The sequence below is a fragment of the Lepisosteus platostomus genome, chromosome 7, assembly GCF_059453375.1.
Source record: "Lepisosteus platostomus isolate fLepPlt1 chromosome 7, fLepPlt1.hap1, whole genome shotgun sequence".
NCBI lineage: Eukaryota > Metazoa > Chordata > Actinopteri > Semionotiformes > Lepisosteidae > Lepisosteus > Lepisosteus platostomus.
The window spans coordinates 7,709,244-7,734,317 of record NC_142617.1 but is presented as its reverse complement, the minus strand read 5'-3'; the positions used below and the strand labels follow the sequence as shown (position 1 = coordinate 7,734,317).

Below are 25,074 nucleotides of genomic sequence, written 5' to 3'. Positions count from 1 at the left end.
GGCCTTGTCCTACTGTAGGTGTCTACTAGCTTGGATAAAAATTGGGGACAAATTGATCAATTAAAAAACTGGACCTGGAATAAAATTTCACTGTAACTTGATAGCCTAAAGATGATGATAACAATCATAATCATCATTGTGATTCTTTTTTGATCACCATAACAAAAAAGGATGTCAGCACCATCTCATTGTTTAGGGTTAATTCTGAAAGGATTTACATGATAATGATCCCCATCAAACAGCATCACAAACTGTGATTGTTTGGCCTAGTTCTCAACTCTGTCAACTTGAAGTGTGGATCTATGTTTTAGTGAAAGATATGTAAATATGCCCGTACAAAACAAATTGACAGGGTGGGACCATTCTAATCTCAAATGTGTAGTTACAAATTTGCTCAAATTCAAAACGTTTTATGATTGTTTCATCACACTTCTACTGTATATGTCACAGTGAATGATAATGCACTGTATATCATGAAAGGATAATATACAGAATATGGACAATGGATAACTGTTGTCAGACAATGAAAATTTACATTATGTTGTTTCTACATATCCACTGATCACTGCTATTGTACTTACTGTAGGAGTTGTTATAACTGATTTAATATGAAAAATAACTTTGCATGATGTAGTTTTTATAGGTACACTGAGAAAATGCAGTCACATAATAAAACTGTTCTGATATTTAAGAAGATCAATTCAAAAATAATCTAGCTGCATCACAATTAACATGTTATTGTGTATTAAGGAAAAATAATTTTATAAATGTACTGTAATAGTATGATGAACACAGTGCTGATTCAACAGCCTCTTTATTAACAGAGTGCAAGATGCATCTATTGACTTGAAAAGCTAATCATTACTTAATTCTACTTATGCAGGATGGCTGATAATTTTGCAAACACTCAATGCATTCTGAACAGTCAACAGGGCTTTGCCAGGGCACAAAGACAAACCAATATGCTTTAAAACGCAAATCAATCAGGAATACAAATCACATTGACTATAGTATAGAGAGGTGTAATTGAGATTGTAAAGGAAAAAAAAAATCATGGAGATGGGAAAATCTGTATATTTTATAAAAATCAGGAAATTGGAACACCTTACCAGAAACTCAAACACTGTTTAAACACTGCTTTAATAACTGATCATCAGTTTAGGAACACCCGAAGAAGGCTCCACAGCCAAAACATTGTGTTTCTTTTCTTCTCTTTTCAGCCTGGAATACAGTATATATTTACCTGTTCCATTGCTGCCTATGCATGCTGATGCAGCTACCTACTGTACTTGAACTACTAGAATCATCAGCTTAGTTTTGTTCTACCATAGCTAAGCAGGTGTTTCCTGTAAAGTATTTTATTTTAGTGAGAATAATTCTAAATAAGGCCGTGCAAAATAAAAGGTCAAACTTCAAGCTATGTATTGTACCTAATGAAAAAAAAATTAAGATCAGACCTAAGAAGAGGAAGTTTTAGAAAATGTACATTTTCTATTTATCTTGTTTTTATTAAAATTAATACATGCTGTTGCACGTTTCTCCATACCATTATATGGACATTAAAAAAAGAAAGATTTCTTTTACTTTCAATAATTTAGTGATTTGTTGCTTTATGTCTAGATGCCTAGACATTTTTTTAGTTTTTGGAGGGATACAGAAATGTCTGTCAATATAAAACACTTCCACTCAGGCCTACTGTACATTATTTAACTTGCAGCACTTCCTGACTGCATCAATTCAACACCACAACGGTTAGATTGATCCTATTAATCATCAATTAAATAGTGAAGGAGCTGGTTCCAGAAAAGCTGTGTGTGGAACATTAGAATGGACTGGAGGTGCCTCAATTTGAGTTAATCCATTTTGGGGCCCATTTCCTGTGTTCTAAGCCAATGGTTATCAAGTGTCACTGTCTTTGAATATTGGTCCAACTAAAGTCATTATCAATTTGAACTTCTTGCTTTTATAAAGTATTTAACCTATTTCTGCACTCAGTTTATGGTTTCAATGATGTATAAAATAGCCTGTATAGATTTGCTGTGGAAAAGAAATTTAGCAAACGTGCAATAACTCCATTCATTCTCTCCTTTAGCTTTCCTGGTACGTTCTTCCTTTTTTCGGCAAAATAACTCTTAATAGGTGGCCAATTTCTGACAATTAGAAACAGGTGGGAATGATACTATTTCAAACACTCCAAATATTTACATCACAGAACTAGAAATTGGTTAAGGTTGGACACTAATTATTAACCCCATCCAACTCCTTAATGGCTGGAAAAAATTGTAATACTTTCCTAGAGATTAGTCTCTCTAATTAAGAGTTCAGTCGAAACAGAAAATAGAAGAGACAGGGGTCCTCCAGGGTTAAGAACCACTGCTCTAAGCCACAATTTGAAAGCTATTAAATATTTACAGTACAGCCATACAGATTTCATGCAATACCATTTCCTAAACTCAAACTCAGGGGTAATTTAATTTTATTGAATCAATTCAAATGAGGAGAACAATGCTAAATTAAATCCACATCTAACTCTGTAGGCTGCAAACTAGATATGGAACTATTCATTTTCATTTTTTGACTGATATCATACAGTACATTTCACACAGTTCTAACACAACTAAGATACGAAGAAGGATAATTAATTTTATTAATTAAACCTTATTTAAGCATTTTTCCCCTCTGAGGTAACAAGGATGCTTGAAAATATTTACAGCATTTAGTCTGAGTATTGGTAAATATTTATGTCTGCTCTACTGTGCAATAGCAGTAGAATAGTAGAAAACCATATACTGTACACTGTCATTTTAAATATTACTGCAAGCCCTGTGAGTCACATTATTTAGTAACACTTGCCCATTTTAGATAATCACCATTAACAGGTGTATCCAGATATTTTGTCATTATACTCTTAGTGGGACCAAAGCTTGATCCAGTGCTCTTTTAAAAAATCATTTATCACATTGCAGAAGCCCCAGGTGTTCGGCTTAAAGTTACCTCTTTGCTTCCAGGTGTAATTAATTAGCATGCACGCCTTGGGCAATGCAGAATAAATATCCACATACTGTTCAACTGAATAACTGCAATTGATGAACAACAGACAAGCATCTGTTCACGTCTTCCATGTAGCCACTTCACTTTATCCATAGTGATAGATCCTGGTTTTGGTGGGCAGGACGAATTTTTTACAGAGATTCCTATGGTGAAGTTGAACAAACACAGGTGGCTGTTTGTAACAAAACTGCTGTTTTAACAAAGAGGTGATTTGTATTCATAGAATATGACTGAATATGAAATACAATACATACACAATGGGCAGTTAAATGAAAAGAAACATTTAAGTACTTGACTATTCAAAGTTAGGACAAAGTGCTATATTTTGAAAGAATCGCCATTGACGAGTGCATTTCAAACCCACAATGAAAGTAAAATGTACACCGTAATGTGTTAAACCTCCAATTTGCATCACAAAATAGATGGAAATTCCAGGTATGCATGGCACCATATTCTGTGATTCAGAACAAGGCAACCAAGCTTCAAGTGAGGTGAAGTGACCCTATTACATTGTAAAGAAACAGGTTTGTGAATGCATCTCTTTAATCCAGTAGAAATATTGCCTTTGACTTTGAGACAGTTTTGCTGACTAATACAACTGACTTGTTAACTCTGCATGTAGATCATGTTGGAACATTCCTGTGGTGAAATGTCTGCTGTACAACCTTCACCTGTTCACTCAAACATGGCATTACATCATCACATTGACTAGTGAACAGGAAGGGCCACTTCATGTAGCAATTTGCTCAAATTCTCACCCGTGGCTACATGTTCACCATAGAGTACTTTCACAAAGTTCACGATTTTGTGCTTAATTTGGTATTTGTAAAATTGTGCAATACCGCCAATTAATTTATTTTGTTACAAAATGCATTGTAACGAATTGCATTTCCCTTCAAGACTCCTGTCTAGGTTGCCTAAGTTGTTCTTATCTTGTCTTACTTGATTTCATCTGATATAATCTAGTTAAATAAAGGTTATTGATGATATCCTTGTCTTCATCACACATACATCTAAAGTTCATGAGCTATTTGCTAATTTTAATTTGATTCTTATGTACATGATTTTTTATAGAGAGATTCTTGTTGCCATTCATCAGCACTGCTTGCAGAATGCATTGTATTGTGTTTGAAGAGTTTTATTTTTCCTTTTCTAATTGATGAATGGCAATTAGAGTAACCAAACTCTTAAAGGGTTTCCTATTGACTTATAGCTGACCAGGTTATGTCAATTTTGACTCTCTCTCACTTTCCAGTCTTAGCAGAGATTTGTTTAGTGCAAACTCTTGTCTTTACATTTCATTGGAGCTGGGAGCTAATATTCTTTTCAAAATCATTCTCTCTATTCAAGTAACTCCCTGCGCTTTTCATGTTGCCCTTGCCATCATACCCAAGTAATCAAAACTAGGACCAGAGCTAAGATAAGAAAGAATGTGTCTCTTGTAAGCCATGACTATTTTCTGTGATTCGATTGTTCACACTACAGAACAGGGACAAATGTTAAGCTTCCCTCTTATTAAAGATTTACCTCCAACCCTTATCAGTTACCAGATCTGTATGATTAGAGATTTTGGGTCAATATTATCATGTTCTCTTCCGAGGTTGCAGAAATTGTGGGTAGAAAGTTGGTTTTCAATTTCCCGCCCCTCCCTTGGGAAAGTATTTGTACTTTCTGTCCTGTCTTTTTAGTAGCCAGCGATTCCTTGAACGGACATGATCTACTTTTCTTGTGAGCAACATTTATCATATTCTATCTCCTTAATTCAGCAGATGTTATCATTAGAGATTTGGGTTATCCCCAGAGGGAAATCAGCCCACTCCTTTCCCTCATTTTATTTTGCATTCAATGTTAAGAATTGATTATGCCACAGTGTTAAGGATTCAGATATGAGTGGCACTAGAGTAAAGGTGTCACGTCCTCTGCAGCCAGAGGGCGCTCCTTCTCTGTCCTGTCCCTAGTTTCCTGTGCTTTGCTGTCCTTCCGGTGTCTCTCTCTCTGGAGCTATATATTTTTCAGGTCACTCATTCACCTTCGCTCTGCATTGACGTTCAGATGTCCTGAGACCTGCCTGGCATCCAGGTCCCCCCACGTCCGCTGCCTGAGGGCATTGGTTTCTAATCGACTCCTGAACTACTGAGCCCAGGCTAATCCCCTGTTCCGCCGCTACGCATATGGGTCTTTTTCCGCTCTCCTGCCTCTCCACAGTTCGTCCCTTCCGACATCCATGACAAAAGGAGTCCAACATCCACGGAACAAAAACCCCAGAAATGACTAAAAGAACATAACAAGCTCTAATCCTATGTTCTGCTTACATGCAGACCCTAGACCATCAATCTTTGTTATAACACTTTGCAGAGGTACCAATTTAGCACAGCAGTCCCATGGTGTGAGCGTTCTCTTATTTTGAGTTATGATCCTTTTAGAATATGGTCTAACGCACTGAGGCACATAACAAGTGTTCACTGAATTCACTGAGAGGACATACTATAAATATACTCCCTTCAGTATGACTTCACATTTACATGCTAATTCTCCACTGTGTAAGTATCATACTGCACATGCCAGTCTTCTTAGGTTTTGTCTTGAAAAAGTCTATACAGTATAGTATTCTATTCTATCCCATTCTTTCTGCTATTTCATTAAAATAATTTAAAATTATAATAAATTCTGAAGGTCTATGCAGTTTGATATTGATGTCTCTTCTCCAGAACTTTATGGTACATGTAGTATCATAATTATTCTAAATAAAGCTTTTTGCCCTATTTGTTTTATCCTGCTGGTTATCCTAGATTTACTTCTCCCCCTGTTACTATTTCAAATGCAACTCCTTCCTTTGTATACTCCAAGATATTTTATATAAGACAAGATATTTTATAGCTGTGAAATCAATGCAACCAACTGAAAACCTAAAAAGACAAACCTATGAAATTAAAAAAATATCAAGTTTGGATGAATGCTGAAAGCTGATGTCAGTGTAAATTTAAATAACAGGAACACTCTGAAAAAAGTGCACTACTACTGTAATTTACAAATACCAAAATAATGTACAGTATCAATACAAATACAGAAGTTATAATTATATAAAACAAGATGAGTTCTGGCCTATTGAACAGCTGTGGCTTTAGTATGGACTTCCTTTATCCTATACAAATATGTAAATAAATTTGTGAATAAAATTATTGGAATTCAAAACACATTATTTATTTTTATTACTAATTATTATTATTATTATTATTATTATTATTTCCAGATACAGAATCACTCTGTCAATGGATCCTTTAACATATTGCACAATATTTCTAGAATACACTGCAAATTTTCAAATCCCTAGGATTACCAAAACAGTCTGTCCTATTAGACATGATGATATTAATCAATGTCAGTTAAGGAAACCAGTCTTCTGCAGACTGTTTTGTATTATTTTCTTATTACACTACAGTTAGACCACCACAAGTCTCAGGTATCACTATTGTGCAGCAGGCTGAATCCATCAATCCAGATAGTGCTTGGCCATCTGCGTGTCATTGCTTGGGGTATCCTTGTCACAGCTGGCTTAATGACAAGCCTAATCTTGAGCTGGCAGTCTCTGTACTATTCAATGTCCTTTTCTAAGTAATAAGTAAGTACATGTGTGATTTAAGGCCCATCAGAATGTTACATTTTATTTAGGCCGTAATGTAACTAAACACGTGCAAACTGCTTTTTGATTGTTGTGAACTGCTTGATTGTTGAAAAAGAGTGCAGCCCATTAAGTTATTTTTTACTGCCCTACTTTATCCGTGTGGGAGAATGGTGATGAGGACATGATGTTACAGTATGTGTTGAGCATGTGTGTGTGCAAGCACGGAAGAATAAAAAATACAGTGAACGTTCTTGAACTTTTTAGGTGCAGTTTTCATGAGCATGCAAGCATTCCATAAAGTACCCAGAACTTTTAATTGAGTAACGTGCATTGTTATCTGTGTTAAGCATGTTGTGAAGTGTGGTTCATGTGTCCTGTAAAGATCTACCACAGATAATGATGTACTTTAGCATCAGTACATTTTGTCAGTAATTTCACATTTGAAAAGATAATGTACAGCAACTGTTAAGACGTACAGGTTGATTGCATACTGAAAAGTAGAAAAAAAAGCATTTCAGTTATTGATCCTTCTTCAGGTGAGAGCAAAGTCCCAAACATATTTCAGTTGACACATGTTGGGTTTTTTTCTTGAAAGTCCCTCTTACATGTATCAGCCAGATCCAGCATTGCTAAAGGGTACATACTGTATTGTATGCATTCCCTTTCTCCATTGCTTTATACAGTAGATATTTTCTGCTCCTGTCAAGATGCAAAAAAGATGGAGTACTTTTGAAGCAGCCCAGTTTAGAGCTATTTCATTGTAAATGGCTGTAAATACCACAGAAGAGACATGTGAGCACAAAATACTGCTCACATGTCAGCTGAATCTTAAGTACAGTACATTAAATACTATCAAAATCCTATCAAAATGTTCAAGACTTGAAGAAATGCAAATATTCAGTAGAAATGAACAAATGAAGGGTGTGGGGTTTATTTGGGCATGTGTAGGTACTGTACAAGTCATTTAAAATGAGCTTTATTTCCTTCTTAAATCAAAATGCTGAGAAAAGAAGGAAATTTGCTAAGATGTGGTATACTGTACCTGATTAGAGGATAAAAACACTGCATGAGACAGATGACTTAAAATCTATCGAGAATTGTTCAACTCTGCCAGCAAATTTGTTTATAAATTATTGAAAAGCCAAAGCAGTGAAAGAAGACAAAAAATCAATTATCCTTCAGTCTAAGGTTCAAAGATGCCCAAGGAACCATTTTCAAATGATTTTGAAAGTACTTCATTCCTGGATTTAATTTTCCAGAGATTTACACAATTTTATAAGGGTTGTAAGACCCAACAGTGGTATTTAATTATCCTGAGTTGTAGGTGCTATATTTTTTCTCTTTTGAACTGTTAAATCTTTCAGATTATTTTCCACACAGGAAAGCAATGAACTAAATAAAAAAACATAAAAACATTAAAGACTCCTGGCAGGTCATTCAGGAAGAAACCATAATTTCTCAAGATATTTACTGACATTTATTTTAAAATGTTAAGTAACTTACAGTACAATTCACATTAGCTTCACAAGGTCTTTTAAAAAACCCTTTAGGTGACATATGTATTTGTCCCCAACAAAAAAAAAACATTTGCTTCTGTGAATTACTATGCACTTCCAAAACTATTTTAAATTAAGAACTGTATTTAAGACTTTAAGCCATTTTTAATCATTATTCTTACTTCAAATACATCTCTCTCTTCTGTCTATATCATCAATCTACTGTAAAACCACATTTTACAAAACAGGGTTGCAAAAAAAAACAGTTAACAATAAAGATGTTGTTAATATCCTCAAAAATGAAGAGACTGCATGTTGGTTTGGATGCAAAATAAAAGAACTGATGAAGGCTTCTTTTGATCTGCTGATTGCTGAGCTGGTACACTGTGCTACCTTACTGTTTCTCCGTAAGCCTTCAAATTTATAGGCCTATAAATGGTAAACCGATAATGCGGTGGAATTCTTTAAATGGAAAAAAAAATCCATTCCAAAATCAGAGTACCTCTGCAATTACTTGTGTGATGTGAGATTTTAAAGATGAATCCATTGAGCAAGTGTAAATGACCAATGCAATACACAAATACCAAATTTAGCTGCAAAAAAAGGAGAATAGAAATATTATATATTTAATACCAAACCATATTGTTAAAGCTGATACCCTTTTTTTTAAAGAAATGGCTGGTTGAGATCCTCTGATCAATTAGCTACTATCAAAGAGGCTAGATGGGCAAATAGCCTTCTCTCAATTTTAACCATTCTTTAAGTTCTTCTGTTCTTTAAAGCTAAGAAGTAGTCTGAAGTTTTTTGCTCTTGAAAATATCTCTCAATAAATAATAGCGTTCTAAAAGATATCAAAGATAAAACTATGACGATAAAAGCACCAAGCTGCTTTTAGAGTTTCTGATCTTTTTTTACAACACTTCCTAATTAGCAATATGAGTACAAAAAACTCATAAAAGCAGTATCAGTATCATTGGTTTTGTTATCATCTGTAATGGTGCCACGGTGGCGTGTCTTTGTCATTGATTTATTAGTTTCTTCACACTCCCTGTTTCTTCATAATCTTTTAGCATCACACTGATAGCATGTTTTTTAAACTCAATTTACATATTGCAAACTTTGGTGCCTAAGAAGTACTTTGACTAAGACAACCAGAAGAAATGTCATTGCAAACCTTCGAGACCAAACATTTCAGTGTAGCACAAACCCTGAGAATTTTTTTAAATAAACAGAAACTTAAGCAAGTCAAATTGTCCATTTTGTCATCTCCTTAAAACCTAACCACAGTGCTCAGATTAAATTTGATATGTAATGTAATCAGATAAACCTACAGCTTAAACCTTCTCCACCTTCTCCATTGTCCTGTTTTCACCTGTATTTCAGGTCCTGTGCTGCTTTTCTTACAGTACATAGCCTCCTGGATCCTAATTCTTCCATATGTAGTGTACATTCTAGTTGTCCACCACTGTTTTCTCCTGTGCTGTATCATTTGGTGATTGATCACGTCATCTGCTGACAACTGAACAGTTCACATGACAGAAACCAGGTTTTCAATTGCTGTTGTCCACTTCTGTCTTCTTCCTCTAAAGCCTTTTGTAACTACACAATTATTTTTCAAAAGTGTTTTGTTACTGGACATGTCTTGTTAATGGACATGTCTTAGCTATGTAATATACTGTACAGTAAATGTTACCACAACTGTTAAGAACAACTCTGTGTAATACAGTACATTTCCCCCACATTCTTTTACTAACTGCTGTCCACTGGGACACTGCCTCTCTCTTGCCACTGAAAGATTCATTTAAAAATGTATTGGAGTGTATCACCCACCTTCACCATACATTAACTACATTTAGATTGCGAGATTACAGCGTATTAATGTTCATTAAATACTTCAAACTTGATTAAGGCAAATGTTCACCAATAGCTGTGTTTGAAAGGTATTTGTTTTTTTACAAGAAAATCTTCCCATTTAATAGATTATCTTAAATTACATAAAACAAGTACATTTTTGGCAAAGTATTTTCTAACAGCTGCTATCACAATATTGCACTTTAGCTCTTCCTCGTCAATTGTTATCCTACAATAAAAAAAAATGGAAGAAGAAGCCATACTTACATATGGTACAGTGTCCAATGTCTCTGTGTTCACAATTATTGGTGCAGGACTGGCCTGAAAATGAGACAGATAAAAAAATTAAGAAATATAAAGGGCAGAACAAAAAAAGCTAATTAAAATTCTGGCTATACTGTTCTGAAAGGAAACTGTTGGGTTTCTTAATCAAGGCATATTCAAATACTTTATATAAGTAAAAACACAGAACTTAATCTAAAGTTCTTTAACTGCTGACAATAAAAAAGCATTTTTATCTCACATACTGTTTGTACTGCTACAATATGAGCCTCGCAAATATTGTATATTCTTGACACTGTCAACATCTTTCATAAATAGGTAATAATAATAATGCAGCTAATGTAAATGAACAGCCTGATAAAATAAAATTCAAGGGATGACAACAGATGCTTTCATTAAAGAAAACAAATAACAGAATACATAATAAATGTCTATTAACGTTAGCCTGTGATCTTGTGTGATCTTGGGTATTTACTCATCCTCCTGTGGGTGTAGATACTGTACATTATGCTAATAATTCTAGATCCAGGGCTACAGGTGAATGTGGTATTTAATCTTTATAATTTAAAACGTGATGGGTAAGTGCAGCACTGATAGATCTGTACAGTCTATTTTTATTGCTCTTGTGGGCCCTCTGACTTTGTTTTTTTCAGCAGTAATTACAGCCAACAAAAATAATTAAACAGTAAAATAAAGAAGACAAGTCAATACAATGAAAACACCCTAAACCTCCCAATTTGCTTAAGAGCAGCATGAAGTTCAAGCAATTTTTTATTGATAATAAATTCTAGTCTGAGCTCTCCTAAGCTCTTCTACTGAGGAACATTTGTTAGCTCATTGAAGATGTGCTGTACAAGGACATTGGTAAACTTTTTAACACACTGTTAATATTTAAAATTTTATCCTAAAAAAGGTTTTAAAAACCACAAGGAGATTAAAGTTCTGCAATATTACCTAAAATATTGTTTCAACACTTATTTTGTTATGACATAAATTTCATATGACTAACATAACTTATTTGCAGGTCAATTGCACACTCTGAACAGCTAGAATTCAAAGTTTTAACTTCAGATAAGTGTATTTTGTTGATACCATAGTCTTAGAACATTCACAAATTGTTTCCTTTGCAGAAAACAATTAACAAAAATGCAGACATAAGGGATCAGTATCTGTAATCAACTGGTTTAGACTACTGTGTATAGACCATGCTGCAGAATGAGAGAGAGGAGGGGGGAAGGTACAGTAGAACAATTTAGTGCCAAATTGACTTGCATTAGTAGAATAGGCTTCTAACGTCAGGATCTGAACCTAATGAACAGTAAGTGAAAAATACCTGGCAGGTTTTACAACGCCCACAGAACAATAGAGAAACGTGTCAAGAATCAGAGCAGTTTTAAAAACATGAACAGAAAGCCTACATAAACGCATTGTCCCATCATGCTTTATTAACCCAGATGAAGGAGGTAGCACTTGATATCACACAGGATTAAAAGCATCTGCAATTAGTAGAAAGAAATGTTTTTTTTTTAAACAGAAATCATATCAAAAGGGACACCAGGATACTTGTTTGCAAAACATCCACTCTGCAGAAAAGCTCTTACTTGTGAATGCTGGAGACAGAATTCACACTGAGAACATAGTAAGCCCACAGCGAAGGACAGATGTTGTTCCTGACTAGTGAAGGCAGCGGGATACAGTGAGCATATAGGGAAAGTCATATGTTACTGCTTTTTCTGACAGCCAGTTGCCTAATAACTTCTATAACATTCTGAAACATTTAGACAAAAATCATTACATACTGTATACAGTATAATACCCACCATTATCATATATAAAACCAGGCCTTTCACAAGAAAGTTGCAGGAAAATTATTCTGAAGGCAGCTATTTTTATTTATTGTAATGGTTTGATTTTCATGTTACAGGAATTAATTTTATTTTGTTAGTTAACTTCTTCCCTTCATCCATCTTCTAACTGCTTTATCCAACACAGGGAGAGTGGAGCCTATCCTGACACGCACCGGGCCCAATGCTCAGTACACAGCGGACGGGACACACACACACACTTACACCAGGGCCAATTTTCCCAGAAGCCAATTGACCTACTTGTCTAAATTATATAGGTAAAAGATTCCTGTATAAATTACATGAAAATAACCATTTTTTCCAACATTAGGTTTACTCTTCTAGGGTCTCAATGCACACTTATTGATGAATACTTAATATATTTACATTATAATCAGGTGGGCCACTTACTGTACTTACTGTATCTTTACAGGTATAATATTATGCTCCTCTTGATTATACAGTATATTTAGAGCCAAACGTTGATCAATAATACTAAAGTGGGTTGTAGCTATAAGATTAATTTTAATTGAAGTCTCGGTTGAAATCACTGATGTGTTTTACATGGGAATACGGGTGTGTCAGTCAATGTTTGTCAAAAGTCTCGTCCAACCTTTGTGAACTATGGGCACTGAAAACTGAGAATAGTTTCACACAGAGAAAAGAACACTTTTCCACAATGTTGATGGATTCAAGAGCAAACTATCTAGCTATATTTTTGAAGTTGAAACCCTGTCTGCTTTTAAGAAATGGGTGGACATAGTCCTTGGATAAATTAACTTCTAGAAATCAAATGAACAAGAAGAGTCTCCTCACATTTTTTGACCAGTTTTAAATTCTTAGCCCTTTAAAGAGGACTCAAGTTAAACGGTGGAGAATTCATTCTCCTGAAGAATCTTAAGTTTATAGATCTTGAAATATTCAGATAATTTCATTACAAATGAAAGAGCAGTCGCGGGAATGAAACGTGTCTGATTATTAAATGTCTCAATCAGTTTATTAAGTTTATAATTAAGTAGCTACAGTAGTTCTTCATCCGAGGCCAATTAACTTTGAGAAAACAGACTACATTTCAGACAAGCTAATGATTACGTGGCAGCACAAAGTCCTGAAAACCCACACAATGCTGGAGTGTTCCTACAGATGCTGCTTTAGAACTGCTTTTCAAACCATCAACAACTGCCCAGTTAAGAGGATACAGACAGAAAAATACAACACACACTAATTTGAAGTTGAATATAACTATTTTGCTTTGGTTTGATTCTCATCAAAGTACATTAACATTCAGTTGCTGTGCAGTACACAAAAGCTAAGTGTTCAGGAGTTAGAAGCAGAACACTGCTTGTGTGGTTCAAAGCCAGCCATTGAGGGACTTTCTGCTTACGAGGCATTGCTGATAATTACATCGATGGATTCTAAGCCTCTAGAAAAAAAAACTTCAAACAGGTGAATTAAAAGAAAAAGTAGTGTTGGGGATTCAAGAACAAATAAAAAGGAACTACCTGAAAAGCAGCTTTTTTGCAAAGCATTTAATTTGTATTTATGCAGTATACAGTTTTTTCAGCAGGTCTGATACAAAATTCATCTTATTAAAATGTGCAAAAATGAATTTGTACATATAAAGGATAAAAAAGAATAGCAAAAAAGAATAAAATGTACATATGAAGAATATTATACACATTATAATGTGTATTTTATACATCCTTGGACACAAGCTTCAACTGAGAGTAGGCACATTTCCCCTAAAAATAAACATTTTATGAAATAATGTGCCTTTTTCCATCATTTAAAAAACATGAAATGTATAAAACCTTGATTGGACCACTTAAACCCAACTTTCATGTATCTGGTTCACTTGAATTTATCACATCAACAAGACATTGTACCATTATAATATCAGGCATTGGTAAAAAAAATGTAATTTATGTTTTTACACAATTACATAATTTAGAGGGGAAAAACAGAACCACTCTGATGGCTAATTCTGTTTCCTTTCCTTACTGTATGTAATGTTACATTTCACTGTTTAAGTCAGACATAGTCTGGTCTGTTCATCATCCCTGCTTAAGGAAAGGGCTGAAGTAACTAGAAACTATTACAGTACAATTTGCTTGGGCACACTTGGGTAGGAGTAATCATACCTCTTGAATAAATTGTGGTACAGCTTTACAAATACTGCAATTGAATGCTATGAGGCAACTATTACATACTATGCAAATGTAACAAGATATTTTACTAGGAATAATGACAGAATTTGAAAATTACCATTCACATTGAAAACTGGCAATTACTAGGAAAGAGAAGAATACCAAAATGCTACACAATAATTTTTTTTTTACTTTACCCTACATATACTGTAAAGGTGTTTGTAACCAGTGCCAGCACCTTAACGTCGATGATAAAAATGTTTAAAAGAGTATGGCTTATACAGTAGTGTGTGTTATTTTATCATTTAAAGATAAAACATATCCAGCCTTAAACTTATCCAGAGCAAAATTACCTGCAATGATGTTTGATCTGTGGTCAATGAAAAATCAAAGATATGATTGCCTTTTTTGTTAGTATCAGCCTGTCCAAAAGACTTGCATTAGGCAATATGCAATATGAAAAACACAAGAAGTCACACAAATCATGTCAACAAATCTAAGACAGCAGGATGAGCAATTTGCATTGCACAGGTGTCTAAAAGGGATATTTTTAGTTATGTGGTTATGAAAAACTAGCGATTGATCATCCATTCATCCATCACCTGTGAGGCACTTTTCCTTTTGCTCAAATTAGCAAATGAAGTATAGCATGTCAAAATACAGAGATCTATTTTGCAAAACTTACTTAAAAAGGTGTCTAATCTAAAATTCCGCTCATTACATTGTAATGTTCCAATGTCAAATATTAATGTAAGAGAAATAAACACTGTACAGCTCTGCCTTTCATAGAAGGTCTTTTATGGAACAAATATCTGTAGTCTACAGTATATCTAGGTGTAGAAGAAACTGTAAGAGATTTAGAATCTTCTTTCTGTTCATCACATTTACTTAAAGATGAATGAAAAGCATGCCTGACAGTTGTGAGTCACACATGTCCCCATATCCATATAGTTCCTATGTGTCTGGTCTATACAGCTGAGTACTGGAAAGCTAAGCCTCTCACAGATACAGTATGCTGATGAAAGGCAAGTCATCTGTCGTGGAATTTTATAGAAGAAGAGCCAGGAGAGGTATTCTCATTCACTCAGTAAGGTCTTTATTCATATTGCAATATGGGACCCCTGCTGTCACTCTGCAAAGTGCGTCAGAGACTCAATTTGTTACAAGCAGTACAGGGTTTTTATAAGATGTTGCGCTGTAAGAGAAAGCTCAGCACTTTGTCCCTTCTAACACTTCCCCTTTCCCTAAGACAAAACAGATTACATCATAAAAACGAAAGAAGAAGCACCACTAGATTTGTTTTTCAAAGCTTATCAGTTACTTTCGGCTAATCTAATGACCCAGACAGCATATACAGTATTGTTTTGGTACATTGTCTTCTAAAGTAACCTAAACAGTGCGTACTTTGTTGACGTACTGTTTTCTAAAAATCTGTCCGTAGCACAGCAGTTACATCCTTGAAATATATTTTCTAAAAGCACCAATATATTTTTTGCAAAGCTCTCTACATTTTAAGAATCAATTTACTTATTAGATTTCCATTTCACATCATACAGCATATCATCAATATGTGATGATGTGCTACTGCCTACATCGGCCTACAGAGAAATCTTCACTCCACGAACACCCAATCTAAACACTTCCCAGTACCACAGCTTACTGAGTGAACTGTAGTCACCTTTAGCTCACCTTCTGGCTGCCACAAAGACCAGCTTGATTCAAGCACATTATCGTCAAATTCAGACTGTAAAAACGATTCGCAGCGGTTAGTAGCAATGACCGTGGCTCAATGTGATGAAAAAAATTAACTGAGCACCTCTTGGGCTTACATCTTACACCAAACTAGGTCAGAATTACCATGTTTCCATTTTCATACTTTTGCATAATTTTAGTATGTATTACACAGCAAGACATACTGTAGTATTACATGTATATTACTGTTTACTTTTGTGTATTGTTTCTAATTTATAATCTGAAATGAATTAGTAACAAATGTTATCTTATATCTAAAAACAAAGATCTAAAATATAGATTCTAGCAGTGTGGATTTACCTGTGATGTCTAATTGCAAAGCTGTTTGTGCTATTACACTAAACTGTATGTTTTGCAAGCCTCTCCAGATTTGTGAAAAAAACAATATAGTGAAGCATAAATAAGAGTTTTCAAAAAATACTGGCAAAACCTGATGGAATGACAATATGGCAGTCCTGGCAAATATAGAAGAAGTAATTTTTTTCATTCTTCAACACATTCTAAGGTTTCTTCAAGTTATTTTAGCTGTAATTAAATTAATTGTTTTCTTTTAGACTTGCATGGATGAGAGAAATAAAAGCACTAGGAACTCAAATTGAAAAAATAAATAAATGCAGTGTATGTATTTACAGTCTATATCTATTCCTCCAAAAGCAATTGGTTGAGTTGAGAAATTGAATTTAATGTCAGCCGTTGTGTAATCAAACTGAGCAAAATAGGACTCCAAAATGTTATGACTGATGTTTTGTTAAATAATGTTCCTAGTCAAAAACATTTCAAAGCAAACCTACTGCAGCTGCATGGTATCCTTAATGCCGCACAAGTACAATACAGATGAAGATTTTCTTTTTTCTTTCCAGGTTATTAGAATATCAAATATTTCTCAAGTGTCTTCTGACTAGAAATGGTCTTCGTTGTGAACTTACTGCAAGCACAATGTAATACACTTACTTAATGCAGCAGGGGAGACCATTCAATGCTGCAGGTTAATTATGTATTAATAAGTACACTGGCATATGTTTTAATTAAAATTCTCATTCTGGTAAATGGGAAACCTTTTGTTAAGGGAATCAGTTTTAATTTGAGTTTAACTGTAAAGACCATCAAAAATCTATCAAATCAAGTGTTATTAGTAGATACAGTACACGGTGTCAGCTTGCTTTATTTTAAAAAAAATACCAGTGTCTACTGTTTGTTCATGACAATGTACATATTTTTCTTAAGGGCAAGTAGAAAGATAGCATGGAGTGACCAATTTACAGTATATAGGAGTTCAACAGACTAGTAATCGTTAAGGTCTCTGAGAACCAAATATTGCCATTTCAACCAAACAACATTGTGCAAGTGCAAAAATGTTGTAGTGGTATTACTGTCAACTTTCCACATGCACAGAAAATATATTTTTTAATTTCTAAGGGAAATGAGATAATATACTATATCGTAGAATAGTACATTGTACTGTACTTAATTTTTTTCATTTTGAGAAATTCTGGGCAAATGTCTGTATTAATTAGCTGTATGTTTTAATAAGGTAAGAAACTTTTTGAAAGATGGAGTTTGAAGTCAATAGATATGCTTGGCAGGAATTTCCCGCTTTATGAATCTAAAATTTAAGTTTCGTTTTAGAAAGACTGCATACAATTCAGAAACCTATGTAATTTTCTTGCTGTGCTTTGTGCTTTTAGTTTGACTTGGGTTCTGATTTATTCTGTTTAATAATTTAATACTGAGACTATCTTTAGTACATGCTGCTGCTCTATCAATATTTTATAAGCAGTTGTTCACCTATAAAAACAGTCAACACAAAACAAATGTCACAAAAGCAGTAATTACATTTTTCAGAGGCAATTTAAAAGCAGCTATGTCTGATATGAATAAGGAGCAATGTGATCACCCATTTTGTTAGGACTCCAGGTTGATAAATAATGAAATAATGAAAAACATAAGATATGCTGTTAAATAGGGTCTTGTTCTCTAAATTTGATTTTGATGAAAATTAAAACGTGATTTTTGTTTTCTTCCCAGGAAAAGTCATATGCCACCCTGAATGCAAAATAAGAAGACGTTTATACCAATGTCACATTTTAATATATCAGCCTTGATCTCTGGCAGCTGATTAATGTCAGTTCTTGACAGAACTTCAAGAGCAATATGCTTATCATCCTCATTGGCATGCATTGTAAGTGCAAACATTCTTCAAACTGTTTCCAGGTCCTTCTACAGACATGGAAATCAAGCATTACATGTAACTGTTCATTTTCCATCTACAGCTGGATTCATAGACAGTCACACTGGGCCACACAGTACAGCTATGTACAAATATTAAATGTTCTTGTGCAGTACACAAAAACATGATCTACAAGAGTAGTGGTTTCATGATTCCAATGTATTTATTTGTACCTTATAACAAGCATGTGTCTTACAAATTATGAGTATTTACTGTATAAATAAAATCCTATAATCAAGCAGAATCAAAGCACAAACTTATCTACTGTACACTTTGAAAGGTAGGCAACGTACAACTTATGATATAAATTACATCTTCAATTCAAGATCTTGTTTGTAACTATACTAAGTCTACAATACATTTAAATTCTTGTAACAGTACATCCGTTACGATATTATGAAGTATTTAATTGTTTAAAACATATCACTTTACGTTTATTTCACTTTGCAACATTTCTATACAAATTGACTATTTACAAAACAATGCAGAGAAAACTTTCATTGCTTAACAAATTTCCATTTTCAAGTTGTTTAGCGATGCAAGCAAAGGATATTTTCCAGTAAACAAAATGCAAAATATCATTTCATAATTATAAGCTACAAAGCAATTTGCAGGTAGAATCTTAAACTTCATCAGCATGAACTAGATTATAGACTGTATTTACTGATCCTACATAACACATAAATAAAAAATTGGTTTTCCTTAAATTCTAGCAAATAAAAATGACTTCAGTAACAGGATTAACAAAGAGAAAGCTAATCATAGATAAACATTAAAAGCAATCTTCTCTGAGCATGTTGTACTTTATAGCAATGTTAAACATTCTGTTAATTACTTTAGTGAAGAACAGCTGTGCTACCCAATATTTTCATTTTAAATCCTGTATATGAGGAAAAAGAAGGGAGGGGGTTCTGTTTTCCTACTCATACCAATCACAGTTCCCCACCGAAAAATGCGTCTACTTTCCTGAAACCAGAGTGGCCTAATTTCTGATCATTTCTTGAGGCAGCAGGCATCTGCGATCAGAGGCCGTTCAGCTGTCCTGCAGTAATGGCTGAGCTTAATTCCACACACTCTAACAAATCGATATAAGATTTCAAAAACCAAGAGAACACAAATGCTAGTAGCAGAATTCTCTTTAGCACAAATTCCCCTTGAACAGGGGTTCCCCTTGATCAGTTATCATCACTAACGCATTATTTAACCATTTGTATTACATATTTGTACTCTTTCTGCACAATCTGTTTAATGGGCTCATTGAAGAAGAGGACATATACAGTAATTTTGCCCTGCAATAAGACCTTATATTTGGCAGGATAGTGTAATTTTCTTTTAATATTTTGAGTCATATGCAGGTTTAAATCCTTCCATCTAGAACCAGGTGAACTGATGTTCCTATTAAAATGCTAATGAAAATGGAGCAGGGGATTTTTTTCATCCTTTCCATTTCCCTGCAGTTCAGTATGGAAATCTACTTAGATGATCTCCTCTTAAGAGAACAATTTTGAGAAACTTAAGAGAAAAAAACGGTAACATATATAAAAGATAAAAAGCAAAGATAAAAATAAAAATGCAAAAGAGTTTTTCTGAAGGCATATTCTTTTACTTCTTCAGGAGTGCCAGTCACTATTTTTGTAATGATAATATCTTCTTTTATGAATATGAATGATGCACAGTTTCTAGTAACTCATTTCAATTCAATATTAGGTTCCTTTCTGAAGATGTAGCAAAGATCTTCCCCTTTACAAATGCAGTTTCTCTCTCACCGACAGTTTCAATCAGATTTAAATTTTGGAAGCAGCACAGACGCAATAATAAAGTGCCCAAAAAAACAAAAATAATGCACAGATTAACTCATTGCACTTTCTATGTGTTATCTTAGCATGCTTGTAGAAATATATATATAGTCGCTTTGTAATCCAACCTTCTAGAAAGCACATAGACCATACAAATACAAATTTTGAAATGTTCTTTGATGCACATTTTATTTAAAAAGATGCTTTTTTCTTTCAAATGTTTATTCCAGCTAACCAGATATGTTACAACCATCCCAACATTTTCCATATTTTACTTAGATCACCCATAATACACATTTTGCACCAAAGTATAAAACTCCTACTGTTTATACTGTTGTCACTCAACAGTTTTATTTTATAAAAAAATAATGCGAATACGGGTTGCTTACCCAAATCTGAGTTCAGTGCAAACAGTCTTAATACTACAGCTTTAATGCTCAGTGCACTTAAAAATCAAAGTCTTTCTCCCAGATTCTACACTATGGACAATGCTCAGATACACAGGCAGATGTAGGTGTAGGTGTGGAGCGCAGTAAGAAGTTTACCTGATAGGAGTCATGCCAGCCATGCGGACAGCTGCAGTCAGACCACCACTCAGAGTTGGCCCCTTTGCCTTTGGCTACACTTTTGCTGGGGCTTTTCCAGATGCTCTCTGACCGCATGGTGCTGAGCTTCCCCCTGCTGCGTGCCAGGGTTGACCCTGAAGATTGTAGTGTCTGGGAATTGTAAAAGTATCCTTGGGGGTCATGTTGCCAACCACAGGAACACTGGGAATCACTCATCACTAGATCTATGCTCCTGCCTTCAGGATCCCGGCAGCAGCTATGCTGTTTATTCAGGTAAGCCGTCATTCCGATCCTATCTTCCTGCTTTTCCCACTCTCTGGTTTTCCTTGTTAACGAATAGAACCAAAATCCTTTTACTTCTTTCAGGGTGGTGCGGTTTCTTAAGTCTGGCTGTGCGTACCTATATCAGCTGCTCTTTTAAGCAAAGCATCGTGGGAGAGGCAGCAGGAACAGCAGCAGTAGTAGCAGCAGCAGCAGCGCAGGCAGCAGTTGAAGTGTGAGCAGAGCTGCACAGCATTATCTGCTAGCTAGCAGCTCTTTGTCAATAGATGACTCAACTCGCAGAGCAACTTGACAGCATCCCTGCTTCAGGCAGAAGTAATCTATGCTTGCCACAGCTGGGCTTCAAGACCAAACCCTGCATTACAAATCCTTTTAGGTGGAAAACAAGCAAAGTGTGGTGGAGAACAGCACCCTCTTGCACTAAATTCAATTATCAATTATTTTCTTTTTCCTGGAACACAGTGGCACACAGCTGGGTTTCTCTGTACTGCCTACCTTGGTGTGATTTAATTTATAGTAGGATGATTTCCCTACTGTAGTGAAGGGTTTGTTTTTTATTTAGCTTTCTTCCTCTGCTTCTTCTTATAACACTGAACTGAAATCTCTTTTACATTTTCTTACCGAAGCACAAAAGAAACAAAAGCTTCCTTCCATGCATACTATATGTTAGAAAGAGAAATCACACTGTAACAATGAAGAATTTTAGGGAAAAGGTCCAAACATTTGAAACTGCAGCAAAAATACACACTCATCAGAAGTATTAAGACTACAAGACAATCATTCCTTGTGTATTTTCTTTAGCTCAGATCCTCTAAATAAGGTTTAGATAATCCAATCTAAAAAATCAAAGAAGGGACTGTCATTTTCCAGCTATACTAATATTTTCAATCTAACATATACTCCCACCTACTGGATATAAAGCAACACTCCATATTATCCTGTCAGCTGATAAGTGACAGATTTGGTATTTTTCTGCATCCCAGTGCACTACAAGTGACCTGATCAATGCGTGTATTATCATGTGAAGTAATGCAATATTCTAGTCAGTCAGCAATCTAATTTTAAACATGAAAATGAAGTGATGCAACTGTTTTTGTAAAGTTAAAAACAATTATATATATATAACTAACAGCTTTCATACTGTTCCCTTAGTGGGGTAACTTGTGAACGATTCATTATTTTTGTGATGACTATGTGTTTTATCTTATGAACAGTTATTCATACTTGATCTCCAATATTTCTATTCCTATTTACTGTATCTATTGTTTTACATATACAGTATATTAACTAACAACAACTGCAGAGCATTTTAACTGCTGCAGCACCAATGTGTCAGGATATATTTTAAACAGACTCCCTTAAACACAGACAATAGTGCTTATCATTAGTAAAACCCTCTGTTGGTTTCTTGTTAATTAAATTAATACTGTACTGTGCATGCACTAAGAGAAGAGACACCCTAATTGATTACTAATGAATGTGACTTTTCATGTATTAGTTATTCCTCATATGCAGTATCTACAATATAAGGCACAATGTTACTCACTAAACTAAGTGATGTGCAACAATAACAATTTGGCCTTATTCAGTAGGGCAATTTCTGGTGAATTTACATTATGTTTCCAACTCTCCTATGCACCCATCCATCCTTTGTACTGAGCTGTTTCTGTATTACCAGTGTACATACTGTACAATACAACACATAATAATCGCTGTCAAACCATCTAAACTTTCTAAGCATAAAAAATATCTGAGGTACAGGATAATTTGAATGTTCTTATAAATAGTGGGATATTAGTCTTCTGGTCATAATTCATTTATACCGTGTCCTTGAGATTAATTTACTTTAAACTTCTTTGACATCATATTGTCAAACAGTACCCAGGCGCTATAGGCTCAAGACAACAAAAAGAAACATGAGCATGTAATGAGAAAGAAACAATTTGATTTTTAGTTTATTGGAAACTTTACTTTCAACAAAGTGCATGTACCGAATCTTAGGCTACAGTACAGTATATACAGTACTGCAAGAGCTCATTTTTTAATGCCTGTGTAGAACCGCAGCATTATGATGAATATAAATAGAAAAACTCCTTTTTCAGTACATTTGAAAGCTGTATAATACTGTACTATAAATATTTTATAAAGAAAAGATCACTTTAGTATGGCTTTAGATATTCAAGCAACAAAACATTGTATTGCGGATGCTGTGCAAAATACTGTTAAAGACTTGGTTAACATAAGGTGTTAAGATATTTGCCAAAACATACAGTAAAAGACATAGTATTCAATCGTATCTGTCCAAAAAGAAGCCCATCAGGACAATTAAAAAGATTAGCTTCTGCCAGCAACATTTCAGAAAGCAACAGCAGTTCTCAGCAGTGAGGTGGACAGATAAATCCAAATGTATTTTTCCATTTACACACCAGATGGTATAACAATTTGGTATAGAAAGCGTAAGAAAAACATCAAGAGTAAAGTTAAAGTCTTGAGATGAACAGTACAATATGGCTGCTTCACATGGTAGAGAATGTGAATTAGTGGTCAAAAAGAAGAAAGGAATTCGATGATGTTCTACAATTAAAAAATAAAATGTTTTGCTAAAATGAGAATTTATAGTTTATAAATTATCTGAACACATTTTAAGAAAGTACTTATTTTTCCTTGAAATATTCACATTTAGAAAACGTAACACGCAACACATTAGAATATTTCATTACATGGAACAGTGCATTAAAAATCTACTAAATTATCAGGAAACACAAAGCTAGTCAGCCAAAATGAAGTAACTGTAACATCTCTAAAATCACTGGCATATAGGATGTAAAACATTAATCAAGCACAGTACTTCATAGCAAAAGTGATTGTATTTTCTGGTTAACAATAATTAATCAGTCCTGGGATGAATACAATGGTACTTGAAAGACAGTTGTATGAAGAATATCCATGGCAACACTTATAGAATAAAAATCAGTGACTGATGCAGTAGAGAGATGAAGTGGTGTGCACTTAAATTTTTCATCCTGGATACAATGGTACTGTATGTGTCTTTGAGAGATTGAGTCACAAATCTAGTGTCTTTATGAAATAGCACAGCTTATTCAGGGACGTCTTGCTGGCAGCCTGACAAATGATCTCTAGACACTCAAATCACAGCACTGTTACATCAGGTTCTTTGCACCAGAATAGGGAAAAAGAATGCTCCACCAAAGCACCTTGACAAGTGACAGGTCATAGGTGAGAGAAGCTGCTTCAATTTCTTTTGGTATACTAGTTAGTACTCTTCAAATAATTTCAGAATAAACCATAGCATAAAACAAATAAAAGTATGAAATCTAACATTTACTCTTCTGTTAATTCCTCAAAGTCATGGCAACATGATTAATTACACACTTTCTCAGATGACATTGGACTGTAGGCATACAAGATGTACTATATACTGCATGGGGCTTCATGGCTTTCTGAAGATGACTCTGTACCTGATGCAGTTAGCAGAGACCATTTCTAATCAATAGGTGTAAGTGACTGGATTCGCACTGTCTGTGGTGTTGTCATCACTAGCAATCAGATAACAGCACTGAATGAATTCTCACTCTCATCACCCATGCTACGCTCAATTCACCAATTGCAACAACCTATGTTGTCCCGACAAATGTTCCCGTCATTTTGAATGAATCAAAAGCAAAAATATACAGTCCTATAACACAGAATATGTAGTGCATAAAGGCATATACTGTACAGTAGTTCAGGTGGGTAGCTGCATCAGCATGTGTAGGCTGCAAAGGAACAAGTAATAGGTTTATTCCATGCTGAAAACACAACCTTTCGGCTGTGGAGCCTTCTTCAGGTGACACCTGACTAAACCTATTACTTGTTCCTATACCTTACAGTACTGATTACATTTCTAGGCATTAGAGTACCTTAAACTTGGAGAAAACAAAGTCTAAAGAAAATAAAATGTCAAACCTTGTTAAAGATAAAAGGTCATACAGTATAGTTATGCACTTTCTGGGGGATTGCATTCATTGTTTTATTTACTGTGTGCATAGTGCAGATTTATGGTTTTCTGCTGCAAAGCCAAGTGCTCTGTCAGCTCTACATAAGGCCAGGCAAGCCACTTAGATTGCAAGGCGCAGCAGATCTGTAATGAACCTTGCC

General features: G+C 34.7%; 1 protein-coding gene across 27 annotated transcripts in view; it reads right to left on the bottom strand.

Annotated features, from left to right (window-relative positions):
- Positions 1-25,074, bottom strand: part of dlg2 (discs, large homolog 2 (Drosophila)) — a 277,129-nt gene that overhangs the window by 98,223 nt on the left and 153,832 nt on the right. For 25 of the 27 annotated variants that reach the window (XR_015940025.1, XR_015940024.1, XM_088639000.1 and 22 more), the window contains one exon: positions 10,288-10,341. Coding sequence is in view for 25 of the 27 variants with exons in the window: in XM_088639000.1 (XP_088495126.1) it covers positions 10,288-10,341 (54 nt within the window). In the remaining 2 variants the exon portion in view is untranslated. Of the gene's footprint in view, positions 1-10,287; positions 10,342-20,613; positions 21,223-25,074 lie in introns of those variants that run through there. The other 2 variants (XM_088639013.1, XM_088639014.1) reach the window with 2 other exon arrangements.